Here is a 22671-nt window from a genome sequence, read left to right as displayed (position 1 = left end):
ATATACAAAGCTTCGTAAACCTAAATATCATCTTTAAATTTGAAAAATTAAATGTACATATTACAAAAACGTACTAAAGACAATTATACATCGCTTAGACCATCCCATCATAATTCTTCATACATATTATATTTTCTGTATCTGATTTTCACATTTAGGGGAACCAAGACGATGTGATTTGAGATTCCTGTAAATGCTACGCAAAATGAGATAACTTTGAAAATTAAATTGTCATCAATATTGAAATGTTTACCTTCAAAGCTTTGAGTCCTACTGGTCGTTGTAGAACCGGCGGGGTATCATCTGCTGGGGCCGGTGATAACTCCTTGGGAATCGTCTCAGGCGTCGACTGGCCCGTCAGGATACTCTCCAGCAAGGAACGGTCACGGTTGATCTTATCCAAGTATCTCTCCTCCACGCTCTCAGTTTCCATGGCAACCATGGCGAGATGCGGCGTAAGAGGTGTGTCCATGAAGGTCTCGCTTGGTTTTACATCCTCGTAGGATTTCGACCCTACCCGTTCTTCTGTGAGTTGTTCGGGATTTCCCTTTGGCTCTTGATTTACGCTTTCACTTCGCATGGCCTTCCATTGGCGGAGACGAGCGCGATAGGCACTTTCTCTTCGCTCTGGTTCATTCTTAGAACTGGTGCTGTCCTCTTTACTTGGACTGCGATCATAAACCGAAGATTCTACGGCGCTTACAGCTGCTTCAATGTTCATACTTTGGACATTATTATTCCAGTTAGATAACCGGTTTCCTTCAGGCTTGCTATCGTTAATCGTTACATCAACTTCTTTGGATTCGACTGTTTTTTCGCGATTTTCTGACTCGGTGGTTTTATGCTTTTCTAAACTGTCTAGATTGAGAGTCATTGCTTCAATCTTATTTGCCATTGTCCCTAGATTGAGTTGGTCATCATTTGATTCGTTCGTTTCCGAATCGGCTCGCGAGTTGCGCTTACTGTCTGTCGAGTCATCTGAGATAGGTTGAAATGTTCCTGAATCACCTGAAAGCCTTTTATCGGACTCTGAAGAATTCAGACTAGTGTTATTAGCATACATTGCTATCCTTTCACGGTGAATGTGATCACACACTTGTGTGGTCTCTGCTCTATCGGAAAGAGCATCGGCGACCTCCGAATTAATGCTGCCATCATCGCTTCCAAATGATACTGGGCGGGTCACTTCATTATGCGATTTTACATTACGGTATATAGTTTGGTCTCTAGGTTCGGTAGGGCTCGTAACGCTATTGTCCTCGTTGATGAAGTCTTTGAGCTTATCTCGCCTTGCAAGACTGTTCACTGCAAGCAAAGTCTCTGGACTATCTAGGGAAGTCTTGGAACGGTAACTACGCTTTTGTGGACTCTTCTGTACTTTGTATTCCTCTGATGTTTCTGGTTTTGAATCTCCGGTATTCTCTGGCTCTGATTTGTGTGGTTTTGTTACAGGTTCTTGTTCAGAAACATAAGCAGCTGGCGACTCAGCTCGCTCGCGGTTTCCAGTTACACTATACTGAGATGTTCGTCGCTTACGACCGCTGCGTCTTACACTGCCTTCACGTTTGAAAGATATTTGTGACAATGTTTCATCATCGTTGCCAGACATGAGCAAGTTCAGTAGAGGATCATCGCTCTTAGATTCGTAAGATAACCGTTTTGAACCACTATCAGTGTCATCACGTGTTTGGGACGAGTTCTCCGAAATCGCGTTCAGGTTCGGCGTCTTCTGGAATGACCGTCGTGCCACGGATGTTCGCGTAAAGGAAGCAGGCGAAACATCCTCGGTGGAAGCCTTTGTATCTGCATTGGGTGCTGGTGAGGTCGGCCTGCTGCCATAGTCACTATCAGTAGTCGTTCCATCAGTGTCCATGCCTTGATTTTTTCCCGTGAAACCATCACGGATGTTTCCAAGGAGGCGGTCAACGATAGAGTTTGATTCTTTGCCTGCTGGAGCACTCATGGACCGCGTGGGAGTCTTCTTTATGCTCTCCTTACGCTTTAGGGTTGCTGCCTTCTTTTCTTCATTTTGCTTCTGGCGTTGCTTTGCTCGTTTCTCCTGGACAACTCTTGCTTCGTTCTCCTGCAGTCAGAGAAAAGAATGGAATGACATTTCGTTATAAATCCATTTTGCTATGTTTACTTCTTTAATTCGACATTTAAGAAAAAAAAATCACTTTACAGTACATACGCAGTTGCTTCAATGACAAATCTGATGAGTCTTTTTTTTCTCCATGACTTGACAAGATTCTCCGGAGACCATTGCTTTGCGGTCAATTTATAATTCCAAACTCAAACACTTGATCCAATTCTACACCTAACCTTACATCCGACCTAATACTTAATCAAAACTTAACCTTAACTAAATATGTACCAAAATATATAGCCAACGGTAAAAACGCTGTTGGAGCACATGGTGGATTAACCTTTCGAATGTTACATTCAAATAGTGATTATTATTCATTATTATTAGTCAACGTCAAATGATTACACTTACCGTTATTGCTTTCTTGAACTTCTCACAGAATACCTTGAATGTCAGGAGACATTCCTCCAGTTTGAAGGTACTCACATCCTCGCAGAAGTACTCGGCTAGCTTACCCTTCTGTTCCTCCACGCATTCCAACATTGAGTTGATATCCTCTAATTCTTCCATTGCACCCTAGAAAGACATAAAAGCAAAAAAGCATTTCGTTTACGAATTTTGCCTCGTTTATACCCTGAAATGTATAGTTTCACAACCTACCTCATCTTTCTGCCTTTCTCCATAAAACATTTGGCGATATGAAATATAAATCTTCTATTCTTTTTAAAGTTATAGGCTCAATACCACTTTACGTCCGAGACAACTCAGCGGAAATCTATTTGTGATTTATATATGAGTTTATAAACTTAGTATGTATCATGCAGAAGTATGATTCGTACATCAAAATGGTGATTTTCCGGCATTACACAGTTGACAACAAAATTTTTTAAAATCTTGTTGGAGGTATCAAGCTATACCATTTCGCATCGGCGGGTCTTACTAACCTTAAGAAATTGTTGCATGTGTTCCTTGTATGAATCTGTGACAGTTTGGACTTGTTCATCTATATTGGCAACCTTCTCTTTAAGACTCTTGACATCTGCAATCAGCTGATCTATCGAGAATCTGTAATTAAAAAATGGATGATAAAATGATAAATATAAAAAAAAGAACAATGTGAATATCAGATTTATCATGTTCTGTCTTACAAGAAGCAGAAGAACTTTACTCACTTTGCAGAAACATGTTATAACAACAAAATTAGCTGAAGAGTGTTAAAACAGTTTGAGTATAGACAATTTTATTAATAGCATTTACCAGGTGAAACACAGATTTCGGCTCGAAATAAATGGGGATATAATGTCTGAACCTTTTCATTTATTTTTGTTTGTTGAGGATCTAAAGTGTGTTAAGTCCATGCTGAATGATACAAATCAGGACTATTTAGACTCCAGCATCAATACATTAAGTCGAATCAAAAGAATGTCGTATTGAGAATGTGTAAAAGAGTCTAATTTTTAGGTGAAAAATAAGACTCTTCACCAGTAACCAAGTGTAACTCACCTTGATGCGTCTTCTAGATGTGTCAATTCATCGGGGAATTTAACCAACTCTGGGTTCTTCTCCTCTGCCAACTATAAGAGACAAACATGGAGAAGGGTTGGTTTAAAAACCTTGTAAGACCCTCTCAAAAACTGGCAGTACGGGACTACTGGCCGTCTAGCAACTTAATATGTACGAAACTTTACATTTTCTGCTATGTTAGCGTCGTTCTAGTCATTTTAAGATTCATTAAAGGTTCATTCAAATGTTACTGTCTTTGTAAAATATTGAGATTCGATTCCATTGGAATTAACCAAATCGCATTAAGTTCAAATTATGCACATAATATAATCCATTGATTCTATACACCATCCCAGAGAAGGTACTATATTTCTTCCGAAATTGAATGTATGAATATATATTCTCTAACACGGTGGAGTTGATTTTATACCTGAGCCACGTAGTGGAGAAGATTCATCCGCGGTTTGTTGGAGCGTGTTTCTACCAGCTTGAGTAGGGAAGACATCTTGAATCCCACGGCATTGCCAGCGTATCCTCCCTGCAAGGACAAACATGAAAATCGAATTTAAGAAATAAATTTTAAGAAATGTATTCAGGAATCAAATCAAGACGTAAAACCATTGATCAATTTACACGAAATATCATTCAAATAGAGTTGACGAATTTCCAGTAATTATTTTCACAAGTCAACATTTAAAACAAGCATGGAGAAAAGATCCTGTTCGACCATCGGTATCCTTGTGCAAAGTTAAAACTCAGTGGAAAAGATGAGTCGGGCAGGTTCCTGTTACAATAAATTATTGATTTTGATACTTTTTAATTCTAGGGAAATAATATAAAATAAAGGCATAAACAACGGCAACAACAACTACCACAAAAAAACCCAAAACGACACTCAATTCAAAGTTTTCGCTTAAAAGTATATTATTTCAAACCAAACTGTGGATAATAATTTCTTTCAAAAACAAAATGCAATCTTTAAACATACAATTCTCATCATATGTTCAAGTTTGTTTTCACTTTTAAAATGGCATTGTGATTTCGATCTTCCTACCAGGTCCAATGTGTTTATAGAAAACGAAACATTCACATAATGTTTTATCAGTATAAAACAAAACTAAAACCAGTTTAGCAAGCACTTCAGCTTATGAAAGCTAAAGCTCTAAGCCATCTGTTTCACAATGGCAATCTTATCTCTTAGGTTTGAACTTCCATGTAACGGGTTGCAGTAATTTGATTCACAGCTTTTGATGTTAATCAAACGGACATTGCTCTGCAATCACTTCCGGGCCACGCAGTTTTCAGTTCCTGCCATTATCAAGTCCAATATCGCCTGTCATTCTCACCCAAACGGTGTCATTTACTATCTATATTACAAACAGTAGCTATTTGATTACGCAACACATCGAGGGAAAACATGAGTAATAAGTTTTTTTTTAAAGAGGCTTCACTCCAACAGGAGGGTGAGATCACGAGAATTTCAAATTCGCTGCTCTCTTTAATTAGCAAACTTTTTCTTGGAGGACAAGTTCAACTTGTCAGAAAAAACAACACCCTTACCAATGCTCTCATATAAATCAATATCTCATGCCATTGAAAAACTAAGGCTTTGGAAGGGCAACTTTTTCCATAATTTCCTGTAATGTTTCCAAGTCTGACATTTCTATCAGAGAGTAGGTTGTTGATGAATACTTACAGCATTGAGGAAGTTGCCGGTTAACAAGACCAGGTGAAGTATGTCCTTCAGTGATGTGCTCTTTAAGAGTTCTAAGACAGGAGGAAATATAAAGAGCATATTTTCAGAAAAAAAGGTCACATTTTTGGTGGCAGCAGTGGGATTTAAAAAAAATTGATCTATAAAAATCGCATTTTTTTTTTCTTTTAAAAAATATTTCTAATTTTTGGTGGCAGCGGTGGGATTTAAACAAATTTGATCTATAAAAATGTATAAGAACTGTAATATATCAAGAAAATGTTGAAATCCATTAAGGAGAGCTCCAATTTTTATTCGTAAATAACCATTGTCATTTATACAGAACAAAACACGTTCAAATTAGCTCCTATTAACAATATCTGCATCCAATTATAGCGCAAGACTTTACCTTTTAGGGTTCAATTTATCCTTTCATCCTGCACCCTTAAAGGTATCACAAAGTTTTGGTATTGGGGCATGAATTAGGTTCAAATTAACATATTGGAAGCATATGCGTTCTTACAATATTCATTGATCGTTGTCACGGTTGAAATCGAGTCTAAAGTTATGAAATTATAAATAATAAACTCTTTATGCTGTATAGCTCCCTCTCAAGGTCAAGATATTAATTTAGCTATGAAACAATGTTTCTTGACTAAAATCGACCGATTAGCTATACCCGTTTTGACATTATATATCACAACTACATATTCTGAGATTTTCATGGTCGCAGCTACCATTGTACGGCCATAGGCGCTATTTGAAATTTATCAAAATTTACCGGGAGCACCGGTAAATTTTTATATTCAATTTTTCTCGAAAACAAAAGTGTTTTAGGGGCTGATTTTGTTAGTGCTTATATTACATCCACAGGGGCATCCAAATATATCAAAATTGTAAAGATTCACTATCCACCCAATTTTCAAAATTTCCCAAAACTTTGTAATACCTTTAATAATATATAAAGGTGCATATTTCATCTCTTGTGGTTCAATGATTTTCTCTCTCATTTAAAGTGTTATGTTCTTGTACGCTTTGTGGTGCAAATATGAACATTTATGTCACATTCTTTTCTTTATAATTATCATGATTTAATGGTCTGTAAGCAGGGGGTCGTGTAATGCGCCATTTAGATGTTAGATTATGATCTACCTGAATGACATACCTTTACTAGCTTCAATGATGGACTCAATGGAAGGCATAAGATAGTCCATATTAGAGGTGAATTCCTCTCGAAGGAGCATGCTCTCAACTCGGAGCTTGTAACTAAATAAAGAAAGGAAAACGGCGAGAATAGATTAAAAATCCTAAACACAATTCATGTTATCGATCTAAAACAAGGTAAATGTACTTTTAAAGATTGGTACAATCATGCAATGTCTGTGCAATACGACAACGGTCATTTGCGAATTATTTAATGGTACATTTATGACTTTGCAATACAACTACATCCTTTTGCTGTAGTTAAATAATGTGGATTTATAGAAAATTCCAAGAATTATACTTTTGTTGAGGATGTGCAGGAAGCACGAAATGCTTTCGGGCTTTTGATAATCAAGGAAGCAAGGTGAACAAAGTCATTACAACATATTTTCGTAATACTAATTATAATTATTATTATAATAATCAGAATAAGTATTATATAATAATAATTATTATAAAGAGACGACAAATGAATTTAATTTGGATTATCATTGAACTGATAGAATAAACTTACTGAGAGACTTCGACGAGAGCGATGAGAAACTTTTCACCCTGGCCAAGCTTCGCGGCATCGCCATCGAATGAGCGCAGCATTTCAATCTGTGTGAAGTTAAAAATGAAACTTTTAGTATATTTGAAATATGACTCGATAACATTTGACTCAATGTACAAGCTAGCATTTGCTTTTGGATCCGCTGATTAAGTGGCACTGTCGAAAACTGTTAAAGAGATAATGATATTCTTAAAATTCGTCTTATAGATAGGGATATGCAAATATAATGGGGAGTTAAATAATGCTACAAAATGGTTACATGAACATCCAACTTTATTGCCCTGGGACAAACAACATCCGAACAACTTCTTTCACTGATTTTTAATTTCATAGATTAACATTCTGTATGTGATATTAACAGAATATTATATTTATATCATAAGTAATACCTTCATATCTACATTCATATCAATATGATTTGATACTTGAATAAACTGTGGCTTGAAAAATTTAACTACCTCGTCATTCTCGGGCAGAATCTTGAGAAGACTTTTGAGTTTCTCGGCGCCGATCTCGTTGCTGTGACCATCTGCAATCAGACGTATGATGACGTCATTGCTCGTCCTGAACTGCTTGAGGAAGATGTTGATGTTGAGGCTCCTGCGACTGTCCAGAAGATTGATCTGGGAGCAGAGAATAGGGGAATGAACATTAAAATGGGTGCTGCACGTTTGCAGGATGTCCGTCTCGTACTTTCTGCTTACATGCGTGATTTTACCCTAAATCCCTATTTTCTGAAATTGCAGACTGTTGGATGTCCAACTGGATGTCCAATTGGATGGGAATTACGAGTGGGAGCGTCTTCTTCATTCAATTGCTGAATTACATTTCGCTTCATCTTTCATGGTTGACTTCTTTGAAATAAATAGTTATCACTTGAAAAACAACCAACTACAAATTAGAAACGATGGTCCGTATTCGATTAATTCATTTAAACCCGACCCAGCGTCTACGATCACGTTTAACAAAATATGTCAAACTCGGTATTGATAATTGAACAACACGGGCCGATGTGTTCTATTCCTGTGTGCCAGTTTTGTAACTAAAACGGAAGTGGCTATGCATGAGTAAAATGACGTTTACTGTTAAACACGCATTTCGACATAGTACCACCAATATCTAAAGAGGATTTTTCAGCATGTTTTTTCCTGTTCTTAAAGATCATGCGAATAATCATAACATTTGAAAAGACAAATTAGGATGATTGATTATGCGTTTTGTTTTCTACACGGAAGTTAAGACATTATCTTGGTGTCTTTTTTTTTACAAACCTCTTGTGAATCGCGCTTCTTCTGGATTTCTTTCTCTTTCCCTTCTTTCCTCTTCTGCTTCATCAAGTTTGGTTGACAAAACAGTTCTTCTATCGTATCCCAGTCTGTGTTAAACCCGTTTTCAATCTAAAAGAAAGGAGATAAAGGAAAAGTATTTGATTAATACGTTGGTAATCCTTACACATGAAAAACTTAAACTGCATGCTATTTTCGTTCCATTAATTTATCCAATTAAAAAGAAGACATCAATGGCAGAGGCCCTACAATCTAAAATGGTCTCGCAAAACAACAATATTATATCTTTAGAAAGAGACCAAGTCATGGAAGGGCACTAACATCATTGGGGCACCGGTCTTATGTCATTAAAGCCTGTCCACTAGGGGCCGGTGTGGGAGGGTTTCTATCATCTTCTTATCGTTTTCTCCTACCCCTCTCCATCTACGTTTTCTCTCTAAGTTTTTGTTCTTTCTTTCTTCCTTTCTTTTTATCCCTCTCTCTTTCATTCTTTTTCTTTATCTTTCTCTTCCCCCTTTTCCTTATTTTCCCATAAGTACTTCGATAGTGCATTGAACCTTATCTGTGTTCATGCTTTCATTTCAAGCGTCTTTTATCAAACAACAAAAAGACTGCATCTCCTCAAAAAAGCAGTATCAAACTTTGAGAAAATGTACATTTCTCAATTTAATACGAAATCATTCACTGCAACAGTGGCACTGTATAGTTTTAACCACATCAGTATAAACGCCTAAATGACTGTTTCCTACATGTAATATCATTGCCTACGGGTTTCCTGTATAAAGCTGTTAACCACAAAAGAACAAGAAACGGTCAAATATCCTGGAATTAGAAAAGAATGCTTTATAATACCTGCAATAATTCAGCTGTTAAAATAGCAAACATGCCAGGCTTGAGCGAAATTGGATAGTTTTCTGGGGCTTATCTCTGTTCTAATTGAGTGATTTTGTGTTGAAATATGATTAGGAAAATTTGAGGGCAGGTAGTGTTTATTTTCACGGCAATCGCGTAAATCCGTAACGGAATGCCCGACAAAGAAACAGTTATTTTTCTATTGAAAATTTGTGAAAATATCACTGGTCGGTAAAGACGCTGGTTGCGCTTTGAGCACTCAACCCAACAATCAAGGGCAAACAGAACCAACACTTCTTAAAGCACGTGGGACTTCACCGGGTATTCTTAAATGGGTAAAGCACCAACAACAAAATACTGGACAGTTAGGTTTGTGATTTCGCTATCGCGGTGAGCCGCAAAGATTGAAGTAATGAATGGATTCATTTGTGAATAGAATAAGATGAATGGACATGAATTTGTCTATGCAGCTGCTAGATAGTTTGTTAGTCATGAAAGAAAAACCGCAGAAAGTTAATGGACGCAATGGTGAGATTGAGAACACCTTCACAGTGAGATGGAGAAGTGTGGACGCCGAAAACGGATCTCGTTGTGACAAATTTTGTCAGACTCTTTAACGTCTTGCAAAGATATATAGAGATGTAAAGAGTAGATTAAAAATAAACCTTTCTTTAAAACTAGAAGCAATATAATTACCAATAGATAGACAATTTCACACATGATCATTCATAATTTGTAATGATTTCTTATCTATCTCGTGGGCCTTCTGACATATTTTTTGAGTTTTCAGGTGCCGACAAAATCCGTCTTTCGGGCCGTGATTAACTGAGATGTTTAGCATCACATCAGGGAGCAGAAAGTATTGATAATCTTTAAAATTCTCCTTATATGAAATTGATGTATCACTCTATAGGGGTTTCAGTGGGCGTTGTTTTCGTTAGTAATTCAGGTAGTGCCCTTGGGGTATAGATACCTATTATCGAAGTTTATTCATCTTCGGAACATAATAACTGTCTCAGAATACTAAGAAGAAAAAGAAACAAACTAAAACTATTCAATCGTTCAAACCTTCAGTTTGCCAAATCAAATTCAAATGAATAAGCTTAGTGTGTTCAGAGAAATTTGTATCAGATTTCAATGTGCTAATTCCGGTCAGGGCGACATCTGGTGAAAAAAAAAATATAATTCGGAAACGGAATGTTAATCATTCACCGCCCCGAGTACAGTCTTCTTTGTCCAATGTTGGAGAAAAGACCATTACACTTTCTGACCACCTGGTGTTTTCCTATCGATAATCAATACATCATACATTGCATCGATTGATTAAATTGGAAAAAAAGTACAACCACAGATAAATATTTCCTGCTCTGTTTCCTTTCTTTCCGTCTAGATTTGAGATAATCCGGATGTGTCTTACCAGTTTTTCTCTTTTAGGCAGAGAGAGGGAAAGTAGGGGAGAGAGGGAAAGACCGAGACAGAGACAGAGAGAGATAGAAAGAGAAAGGGAGAGCGAGATTAAGAGAGAGAGGGCGAAGGGGGAGGAAAAGGAGAAGACCGTAACTGGAATAAGGATGACAAATTATACTGAGATGACGATAATGGGAAAGAGACATTCGGGCACCTATATGTCTAATTTCAGGAGTTGCTACATCAAAATTACTTGTAATGATTCATATAGATATAGTTGGGTGGTTATTTTTGTGGTCATATTCGTATAAAGAGTAACCAACTGTCGTTCTATTGAAAGCTAAATTGATTCGATTTGCTTAATGGTAAAGTTCTGGTTATTAATTTTTGTAAAATATACCCCCAATTTATATACATGGCAGTTTTGGTAATATTTTTTTGATTTGAACGAGTTTTTAGCTTTGACAAGAAATTTCTCGCCTTCAATTTCTAATATGGTAGAGTTCGTGAACTCCGATTTGCATTGAATGTTGCAGAAAGCCACAAAATTAGAGCTTTTGCGTTTGAAAGATTTCTACTCTCAGTGGCTTTTGATAATAAGTTTGTTACTAACCCGCCTAAACCATGCCGGTCAATGCATAGAATCTGAAACATTAATCTTCTTGTATGAGAGGTGGTATATCTCCAGCAGAAACAGAAGAGTTTTAGCAGTTCTTACCTTATTGACTTTGCTCCAAATACTGTTGTTGGCATGCATGACTTTTCGTGGAGGCAGCTTAACCCAATTTAACGTCCTCATTCGTGATTTGGGTTTCACATTGGGTATTGCTGATGAAGAAGGCATCGCTGGCATAGAGGCTACCCCAGGCATCCCTGGTGGTCCAGGAGGGGGTGGTGGACCCCCTGGTCCTGGTGGTGGAGGTGGTGGGGGTGGGATACCACCCGGTCCTGGAGGTGGAGGTGGAGGTGGTGGAGGTCCCCCACCCATCCCTGGTGGTGGTGGTGGTGGAGGTGGAGGGGGAGGTGGGACGATGGGGGAAGGGATTGATAACGATGACGGTGGCATGATGGTCGAGCTTGGCTTCGAGAACAGTATCCCGTCCGATTCCGTATGCGACTGCACCGATTCCGACACACAAGATGCCTCTGCCACGCCCATCTTTCGAGAGGCGTTACCGGTTGTTCCGTTATCGTTACCAGGGGCGGTAGTCGCTAACTCACTTCGCGGGGTTAGAATGTCTCTCCCATTCTCCACTCGGGGCGTGCTTGCCAGGGTGTCGGCCCGTCCTCGTAGCGAGGCGACCGAGCGTGCAATCTCACGCTCGCCGAGTTTCACGAGCTTGTCGGCGTATTCTTTCTTCTCCAGGAGAACTGCCTTGTGGACAAGTTTCTCGGAAACCTCCCAGATTATCTCACTAAGGCTTTCCTTCGGGTCGATCCGGAGGAGATGCTGGAGGATAGTCAGGAAGGGGGTTGACTGCGGCGTATCAGACACCTGTTGTGTGAAAGATGGACAGACAGAGATAGAAAGATAGGAATAGGGAGAAAGAATACGAAGTTTATTATCAGGTTTATCACAATTATATCTTCAATGGGAAGCTTTTGATAAGGATTATCACAATTATATCTTCAATGGGAAGCATAAGGATTATCACATATTATCTAAAACCGCACGATATAGCTACAATGCCATTCACACACCAACAATCTGATAAGATAAAAAATCATACAGATTTGCACTACTGCATTATGAAAGCAATCTGCTCAATCGAGAGACAAAATCAGGGCGAGACGATCAAAGATTAAAGATAATATTATAACACTTCTCTAACACCTAAAATTGATTATGATAAAGATCATGAATAGATTAAAGAAGCCAGACCACATCCTATCTGTGTATTGTAAAGCATGGACCATGTCTGATGGTCTTGGGATCTTTCTTATGATTAAAATCTTCAAACACAAACTGATAATCAGTTCCAGAATCGCGCACCTGATACTTATCTTTTGACGTTATCAGTACACAATACAAACGTGCAAATCACTGAAATAATTTTCCTAACTACACGTTAAATCAATCCTCGATAAAGACAATTTTATACTAACAGTCCAAACCACCATTCTGAGCAAAATAAACATCTCTCTCTCTTTTTTTCTTGGGGGGGGGGGGGGGTGTTGGCTTAGTCAGGAAAATGTCGTGGAAGCTAATCGTGAATGGAAGGGGTATCCAGTCAGAGTGTCCTCAGATATTTCCCGACAATACGTTTTGATTTTTTTTTCTTTTTAAAAAGTAAATGTAAAAAAAAAAACAAGAAACGACAAGGCTCATTATTTAGCAGAAAGCCAATTTTGAATGAGGGGGAAATGGGGTGTAACACCCCTTTCAAGCAACGCCACTATTCGGTGTTATTCGCATCGGAATGGGGTTTCGCCCCTTTTTTCAATTAAGAATATTCAATACCCGATGTTTCCAACCCGTTCCCATGAAGAAAACAGTCGCAATCAATTAGTCATAAATGGTTACCTCAGAATTCAACGTTGAGCTGATATTAATTAGTTTAACGATACCTAATAATCGACTTAATTTCTTGAATTTCGGTATGAAATGACCGCACTTTGCGTTAAGAAAAGCTTGAATCAAGGCAAAGTTTTCGGTTATTTTTACGTATGCTACATAGCATTCTACAGATGACCTGCCAGTTCTCATCTTACTTAAATGGAAAACAAAACAAACACAAATTGTTCAGTTTTCCAAACGTGATGTAATGGGCAACCAAAAGCATCGTTTCCTTATTCATTACTGACAAAAAGGCGGTTGTGATGTGAATGTAGAAATCACTCGTAGAATAAACACAAATGAAAAACAGGCAGTGGACACAGCGCTGGCCGCCTGAATTTAATTGCTAATTTGTGAGAGTGAAACGAGGGCGTAACCGAGTACAGAAATGATGGCGACCAAGACATCAAGGTTGCATATTCCATCATAACTGACGTAGATATGATCTGATGATAAATTATGAATGGGTGATGGGTAACGATTAAGTGGAAGGGACACTTAACGATGAATTTTGACAACACATCTTATCTATCAAGCCAATGATTTAAATACTAGCATATTGTAATACACAGGTTTTGCCCTCGAGAGTTTCAACGTACAGAGCAGTTTTGAGAGCGCCAAAACACTGTGTCGTATTACTATGTTTTGTTTATACACACCATATTTTTACCAGCTGCATGCAAATATTTGTTTTCTCTGGTTTTGGAGTAATGAGCAAACAATAACAACTACATCCCTCTGGCTGTGATCTAAATTACTATTTTACTCTTTTAACATTTGGCAATTGATGGCCATTTCCCTTTTCTGTGTAAATCTTATGACTTTTAGATTAACCAATCTTTCACAATATCGCAGACGGTTTGGTCCGGAATCTCGAAGCCAATCAACTACACAACAAAAGACTTCATGCATTGACACTCTTGAACACAAACAACTAAATCATTGCATCTATTTCCTTGTTTATCCATTTACAATGTGACAATCTACCAACATGTTTGTGCATATATCGAGTAAACATTATTCCACACAATAACACTGCACATATGGTTTTCTTCCGCATTGTCATGTGGCATGTTGTAATGACAATTAATGATGTTGTTTCAGTTCTGGTCTAGAAACCTCGCCCTCAGAAACACCAAGTATAGGAAACGTATTGTCATCCTCAGAAACCAATGTTGTTGTTTTTCCAAGCGCATTCATTTATAGATTTGGGGTAACATTGTCTTATCGGCATATAACCCAATAAGAACAAATTCGGTCTGATTTACATGATAAGTCGCTATTTTGCTTGTCCCTTTGTCCAATTTTAGTCATGTACACATGCATATAGGTATAACTTGCGTCGAAACCATGTTTGGCCATGTACAAATTTCACTTGCCAGAGTATTTAAATCTATGTAGTCGTGGTTGGTATAATTATTCAACTTGCATTAGCCAGTTAGCCGTCGTTATGTCCCAGTTGCCTCCGACAAGCAGACAGATGTGTTGTCATGGCAACATAACACCCGTCTCTCTCTCTCTCTCTCTCTCTCTCTCTCTCTCTCTCTCTCCCTCGTTCAATGATAATGGTAGCGCATCCCTACAAGGCTACATAGAAGCTGCTGCCTTTTTTTTTAGATGATAATATTATGAGGGCTTGCAACCTTTTGTGTTGTTGTATGTATGTGCGTATTAATATCTTATGGTCCCAGTCACACAACAAAAACCGACTACATGCCAAAGATTCATACTCGACAGAATCATGTTCGTATTTAAGGTTTTATCAAATTTTTATACGGTGGATAGAATGTTTTGGAGTCTGTTTCGTCGGTGGGACTGGGTAATATTTCAGTCACTGTAAAACCGGTTAGAAACCCGACTCCAAACCAATCGATTTGGGAACATTTAAGGTTATGTAATTGTTTCCTCGGTCTAATGTCGGTATAGCGTCGGTGTCTTTGGGGTGACTGGTCTCTACAGCGATGCAAAACATGGATGATCATGATATACATGCAAGTCTGTTCCTAAACAGCCATGAATTTATGTATTGTGGTGAGGCCACATTCAACAATTGTGTCTCATGATTCATTGTGTTTGTTCCAGAAAAATCAAGATTAGGATTGATGGCCCAAACAAAAATGTCAAGAGTGGATTAGATGGAGGGGGCCATGCATATTTTGTTGTTGGAATAATGTTAAGAATTTTTTATATTGCCTAAGTTTATGACAAGGTTGAAAAGAGTGAACTGAAGGTTAAATGTACTTTCCCATCGTTCCATCCTTCTCGAACCATGACAAAATTGCTTTATCCCCTCCAATTTCTTCTTATCATTTCTGCCCCCACTCTTTTTGTGTTCAAAATATTTATTTAGCCATTCTTTTGTAATTTTTGGTCATCCTTCTGTGTTTCGGAGAAAATTGATCTAGCAGCCCTTAATGACTCCCGTAATGACCATGATAACCAACCCAAATAGTAATACTATATTTGTAAGGCTTCGTTAAAATTTCTTTAGAATAACGGTCGTCATTGAACAACTTTTCAATAACGAATCCATAAAAGTCACCATGAGCCGATCATCAAGTACACCAATTACGGAACAAAAGTGGGTGTATTTGAAAGCCGCAGTCTATAATTAAAATAGAACTTTCTGCGAGAAGAGCAAGAGAACACACACACCATAGCACAACGGTGGTTGGAATTTAAAAGGTCCCGCCCCCGCAATCTTCAGTGGCGTTTTGGGCGACAACTGTGGTTGCTATGGACCCCAATGTAAAATTCATCAATTTGAGGTGTGTGCTATAGGTAGCCTTTCATCACGACTCAGGCATATTTACAAGGTTGTGAGCTTTCGCTGTCACAATAATTCTGTCTGTATTTGCAGATGAATACAGAACAGTGGCATATCCAATAAATGTGGGAGCGGGAGTACGCCCCCCCCCCCCCCGCCCCGGTTTGATGTCAAGGGAGAAAAAGTCGATACAATTTGGGTTTATGGCACACAGGGTTCTTCAGTTTAATTCCAGTCCGCCCCTGCCCACCCCTTGTTACAAAAAGGACTTCGCCTCCTCCCCCCCCCCGATCCGAGAAGCACCCCCACCCCGTTTATCTTTTTTTCTGGATATACCACTGCAGATGTATATGCAGCGTGTTAAGCCTGTTGAATCATTGGGATATCCGGAAGATCTTTATTTATGTGGTCAAGAACCACAAAAGGCATTTTCTCAGAAATAAATCAGATTAGTAATATATACGAACAAGTCTGAAGCATCCATGTGGAACCAGTGACAAAATTAATTATGACTCAGAGTGAAAATATTATTACTATAGGGCTTCCCTCGACATTGACATTATAATGATTGAATAATATAATTATAGTTGCACTAGGTGATCTCATGCTCCAGGAATTATGCCATTTGTTCTCTTTCCCATGCCACCTGGCAATAATTATTTCCCTTACAGGGAACTGTTCATGAATTCCAGAGTTATTAAAAAGTGTTTGTTGATACGAGAAAATCAATACAACGGACAAAGAATGGGAAACAAAAAAAGGAAAACAACAAATTGACCGTAATAAAACATCAGAATCATTGAAGTGGAATGCAATGTATTGTCGATAACAATTGTACTTTGGACCTACGAAATGAGAATAGACAGAGGACGTCTTACAAATGCCCACGTACAGTTAACAAGTTGCGGGTTGGCATAAGGGAGGTGTCCCTGCATCGATGAGTCACGTATATGATCAATAGACGGATAGTCAGAAACCAATGCCGCTGTTTCAACAACGGAGTCTCTTGAGGAAACATTAAAATCGCATCATCATTTGGGCTACTCCTTGCAACTGGCAATGATGACGTAACGATAATGTTTGGGTTTTGAGATAGGAGAGTGTGGTAATCTAGGAAGATTGACACACTTTGTGACTTGAAAAATCATTGTGTGTTGTGACGTAGGGTAGGTGCGGCAATTGGAGGTTATGGACCCTGTGGTGTCATGGGTGGGGGAGGGGGGGGGGGATCTCATTTGGTTCAAATGTTGAAATACAGGAGAACAAGGAACCGGAGTAATATCGGGCATGGCAGGGTCGTATCAACTCATACAGGTTGGGGCACCGATCTTTACAAGTGTATTCGACTAGGGTATATTAAAGTCTATCGAGTGAAGGGGTGGGGTACTGGGCCGTATCAACTCATGGGGGCGACGGTCTTAATTACTAGGTGGATGACAATAAATAAATGTAGAACAATGGCCATCAAGTGAGGTGTGCACCAGGCGGGAGGGGGGGGGGGATCATGTCAACTCATGGGGGCATCGGTCTTACTAGGTGGATGACAATAAGTTAGAACAATGCCCATCGAATGAGGGGTGCGGGGTCGTATCAACTCATGGGGCACCCTCTTTACTATAGGATGGCTTGCCGTAAAACAACGCTTTCGAATTAAGGGACAGGAGGGGGACGGATGAAGTCTTTTTTTCTCACTCTTACTTCCGCTCTCCCCCTTTCTTTCCTTTCTCCCATTTCTCCCCCTTCAATGGGGTGCCCCAAGATTCTAAAGCCGATAATAAAATGAACATGAATGTCACCGTCATCATGTTAAAGGCGGGGCTCCGTGGGCAGGCGACTGTTCAAATACCCAACACTCAATACAACCTTCAGACAGTGTACACAAATCATCATTCACGTAATGGATTGCTCTAATGTTTGTATTGACGTATCGCTATGACAACGGAATATCACATAATCATAGCATTACCTGATAATAGAAAAGAAAACCCCACTAGATAACCATCTTTCCCAAATCCTTATTGTTATTCAGTTACCGTGGCATTATGTTTCTGTTTATATGTACTTAAAAAAAGACAATTCAAAGTGAGAAACAATAACTTCCCTCGACTGTGATAATTGTTATCATTAATCTCATCTTTCGTAAAAAATTATTTCTTTTCAGCTACCATAGCAACGTTCATCCCGTTTCTACCCCTAATTCCATTTAAGGTTCCTTTAAGTGCTTCTTCCTGTCACTGAATGACGGTGATAAAAGTTGTTCTAACCTTTTCAAAACCATGAGCAGGTATATACATTGTCCAATGTCAATTGCAGTAACAAGATAGTATCCGCAGACCAGTACTCCCCAAGGCACAATTATTGTAGGGGTTTGGCAATTTATTATCTCATTTCTATACCACTTTGCTTTGAATAGTCTACGTCAACCGTTGTCTAAAGTAGAGTCTAAAGACTAAACAATGTTCTTGACCTTGGTGGTCTAGTTTGTCAACAAATGCTTCATTTATCATTTGCTTAGTCTTTTATAGGCATATTTCCGTTCCAGAGGCAATAAATATTCAAAGGCAATTGTGATTTGGATATTGATATTATTTTGCGAAAAGATTTGATATGCAATTATTTACGCTTATCGCGGTAGCTAGGGAATCCCGAATCATTTCTAGGAAAATTACGCTTTCACAGAGTAATATTGTCCATTCGAAAATACCAGTGGCTTATCAAGCACAGAATATAATCTAGTTCCCCCCCCCCCCCCCCTCCGTGTGAAGGTCCAACATTTAACAAAATAAAAATAGTAATATTCGCAGTGTGTCACGTTTCGCGGGGCTGTCCAGGTACAGTTCCCCTCTTTTCCTGAGGGAGATACCCCCTCCCCCTCATCCCCCGCCCTGTGAATGTACGTTTGGGAAATCTGATTAACTGTCTGAGAAAGTCTCAATTGAAATGTTAAATATCAAACTGAATACGGGTTAAACATCAAGACGGAGAACTATAGACCCCTAAACATGCTAAATGTAAACTTGAAAATACTGGAGGAATTTCGCAATAAAGACCGACATTATGAAGCATGACGAGCATCTTTTTATTACTGGTCCTGAGACGGTCACCTGAACATATTTATGTTAACCCGATACGAATGTTTGACTTATTAAGCATGACGAAAGAGGCGGGAATGGCGTAAGTATAAATAAATCGATGATACCTAGGGGCAAAGTTCTTCTTCAGTAGACAGGACAAGTGTTTTGAGAAACAAACCATCTGTGACATACCGCGGTGACATACCATATTTCAAGCATGACATTGTAAATATGTACAGGTTTAAAGTAGACTGCCACAGGTGTTTTTGAGACACGTTGAGATTATGAGTAATATCAATCATTAATTTTGAAGGGATAAATGTATTTCCTTTCATAATTAGCTTGCTTCGCCGCGGAAACAAAGACCCATTTGTCAGCAGTTTTCAAACTTAAAAATATTCCCTGTATTGTATATATTCTGGTATGTTTAAATGACCTGATGACTGAAAGGGAAATTTGACAGAATTCAACGAAAATCAAACTAAAAAAACCTCATGAAAATATCAACTTTGAATGTTAGTCAATGATAGCTAAGTATTCTGTACAGAGAGGAGATGAGATGCTTGAATATGCCAGTAGAAATAAATCACTTAGTTCCATAATAGCATATATTTGCAGGTACTTTTAAGTGCATGTTATTTTCAGTAAGTGTAAGTAATTTATCAACAGCATGTTGGTCCAAACAAAATCATACATTGCAAGGTAAAAACACAAGATTACCTTTGAAAATATACTTTAAATGATATTCCGGATATTACTAGACAAAGAATATTTCGTGGTTTTTCCCTGATGAAAATTGCAACCAAAACGTCTGACATTCTCTATAGTCTATACGGATTAATGAGCATACGGTAAGGAAGTCAAACCTCAACAAATAAACTCATCGAGTATAACTTTTACAGAAATTGCTTTGTTTCAAGTACATGATCAATACTAGGCAACTGAAAACTGATTACTTTTGTCCTGAAAAATGATGCAAGACTAAACGCGGTCATTACTGATTACAAAACCACAGGTTTCTTTGGAAGTGGCCTTTCGCTTTTTAATTTGTCTAATTCATATTGCACCTTGTACAAAATCACTCAACGAATTCATTGGTAACCCCATCCCATGCGTTCGTTCACCGGTTAAACAGTTGAGAGAATTATGGAATGAATTCAAAAATTTGATTAATGGAATATAGATTTGGAACTATAGACGCGAGGGCAAAAAACCCTCGACAGCAAATTCTCATGCTATGGTGGGAAACAAATACATTTTCCAATCATAATCCAATGAGATAGGAACTTTGAACTTGTGTTGTTGACGTATACGCAGATTTTGTGTTGAAAATATTTGTTATTAAACAAGATAACTGTGAACAAAACTGTGAACAAAAAGAGCCCCAAAATCGTAACTAAGGAATTTCACCTATACTGTGAACTTTTAGCTTCATGGGAATAATAGATGATCATCAGATCATAGTACAGTCTTTGTCATTTTTGTTTTTGACGTTTTTTCATTCCAATGGTTCTTTTTTTTTCCTCTCATGAATATGACGTGCATTCTTCGTCATACACTAAATGTTGTGAAGCCCCATATCTGCTCTGCTGCAGGCTTATGAAAAAGGACAAAAATATCATTTTGTTCCTATTGTTGACTGAGTCATTCCAAAACACATTCTTTAGATGTATTGTGTCAACTCGGTTCTTTTTCCACGTACATAAAAGGGTAAAATGACTGAAAATAATGCGACTGTGTTTGCCAAAGACGTAATGATTAATGGATTAAACAAAAAATATGAGAGTTAATCTGCATTATGAAATTCCTACGCTCATACGCTGAACTTATTTTGATGTTGTTAAATCTGGACCGAAGAAGAAAAAGATCTACGAAGTTCATCGTAGCTGTAAAGGCATAGGCGCATACCGTCTATATTTTTTCTTTCTCCACGTCACATGAAAAGAGAAATAGGAAACAGGCTGTAGGTAATAATATACTAATCCCGTTTAGACAGATACATACCAGTAGATGTTATATGCATTGCCACCTTGAGTGTTTTGACTGTCTGGCAGTTTGATTAATAACATGAAACCATAGGCACACTCTACAAGTCAAGACTCTTGAGTGCATTGCATAAGCAATAGTACGGCATCTCTCAGACAGGTAGGGCTTCATGGATGCGGCTTCATGGATGCAACTCCGTGATGATCGGCCGCTGGGTGTTTTTATGCTTGGGGTAGATATTGAGGGGGGGGGGGCGCTGAGGGGTAAGAAAATTAGGGATACACATCCGCGTAAAGATAGAAATTCTATCGAAATCGTAAACTCCCCCCTTCCCCTAAAACCTTCCAAACTCCTTCTCCCTCGCCTTTTTTCTCTCTGTCACCAATGTGCCGAGCTCGATGAGTTGACACGCCTACCAACATTATTTTGTTGAACGATTTGTCATCCAATATAAATATCATTAACATTTTCATATGCGGATGCTTGAAATACACTTGCTGCTACTAAAATGACATTGACACATTGGTTTTCACACACAGTCACTTCTGTTTGTCTACCTGAACCATGTACACCCTCCCCCCCCCCTTTTTCCTCTCTCTCTCTCTCTCTCTCTCTCTCTCTCTCTCTCTCTATATATATATATATATTATATATATCTCTCTCTTTCTGTCTCTCTGTCTCTCTCTCTCTCTCTCTGTCTCTCTCTCTCTTTTCCAGTGTCCTCCACATGATTCTTCCGCACTTTCTCCTTCAATCCTTCACTCTATAGACCACTCATTCGGTTGAAATTCTTTATTCTTGACCTCGTTATTCATTCCTGAACTTCAATCGTATTCGGCACCATGGTTACAGTTTCAACACCACGGAAATTGTAAAATATGATATTATTACGCCATCTCCCCGATCATGAATTTCTTAAAGACAGAGTTTCCTTACAGGATTAAAAAAATAGCATAACTTCTTTGCGGAAGAATGAAATCCCATGTACGAAATAAATTGAATAAGATCCATAATTATATTTTCAAATTCTATTTCCTAGATAAAACACCGGAATATCTATGCTTCTTGGATAAGTAGCTTTTAGCAAGTAAATGATTCATTCCTGTATTACATTGGTTTTCAATCTTCATTTAAATTGAACACAGTTTAAATATCTTGATTCAAGCATTTGTTGGTAGAAGGTGATTTAAGCAAATTTAGCAGACTTTCCTTGGTCTGTGATAATGGCTTGCGATTGAAGTCGGATAATGATAGATCAGTAAGCTTGGTGGAATGTACATGGCTTCTTTTAAAAAGTCTTCAAGCATATCTTGAGCGCAGAATGAATATAAGTTAGTCATCTTTTGCGTCAATTCCTTTATCTTCATGACCCTGATACCAGCAAAATCTGGAACGCAGACGTTTGGTCTGTCAGGCTTGATTTCTCCAGAATAGAGATATATAAATTTAGGACTGCAATGGGTTTTAGGTTGGATTTATTAGGTTTAACAGACCAGGGAGTTTGTTTGTGTACAGTGTTATCGTAGCATAATTATGGTTCCATTGGTAGATGCACTGTGTCAAAGACTGATGAAGTGCGGTGGTAAAACCAAAATCAGTGAGGACAATTTTTACTTGCACCTTAACTGACACCCAGCACTTCACGTATTCTGTGACACATACATATACATCTAATATGTCTGAAAGAATCTTCAGGAGTGAAGG

General features: G+C 38.3%; 1 protein-coding gene across 1 annotated transcript in view; it reads right to left on the bottom strand.

Annotated features, from left to right (window-relative positions):
• Positions 1-22671, bottom strand: part of LOC588660 (formin-J) — a 113636-nt gene that overhangs the window by 5301 nt on the left and 85664 nt on the right. The window contains exons 6-16 of the mRNA XM_030981247.1: positions 11302-12078; positions 8310-8435; positions 7497-7661; positions 7000-7085; positions 6448-6548; positions 5286-5356; positions 4020-4127; positions 3590-3660; positions 3031-3151; positions 2498-2662; positions 254-2083 (exon numbers count right to left, since the gene is read on the bottom strand). Of these exons, the coding sequence (XP_030837107.1) occupies positions 254-2083; positions 2498-2662; positions 3031-3151; positions 3590-3660; positions 4020-4127; positions 5286-5356; positions 6448-6548; positions 7000-7085; positions 7497-7661; positions 8310-8435; positions 11302-12078 (3621 nt within the window). The remainder of the gene's footprint in view (positions 1-253; positions 2084-2497; positions 2663-3030; positions 3152-3589; positions 3661-4019; positions 4128-5285; positions 5357-6447; positions 6549-6999; positions 7086-7496; positions 7662-8309; positions 8436-11301; positions 12079-22671) is intronic.

This window comes from Strongylocentrotus purpuratus, unplaced genomic scaffold, assembly GCF_000002235.5.
Source record: "Strongylocentrotus purpuratus isolate Spur 01 unplaced genomic scaffold, Spur_5.0 spur5_scaffold_11, whole genome shotgun sequence".
Classification (NCBI taxonomy): domain Eukaryota; kingdom Metazoa; phylum Echinodermata; class Echinoidea; order Camarodonta; family Strongylocentrotidae; genus Strongylocentrotus; species Strongylocentrotus purpuratus.
The sequence above is the reverse complement of the archived record's forward strand: the minus strand, read 5'-3'. Positions and strand labels throughout refer to the sequence as shown.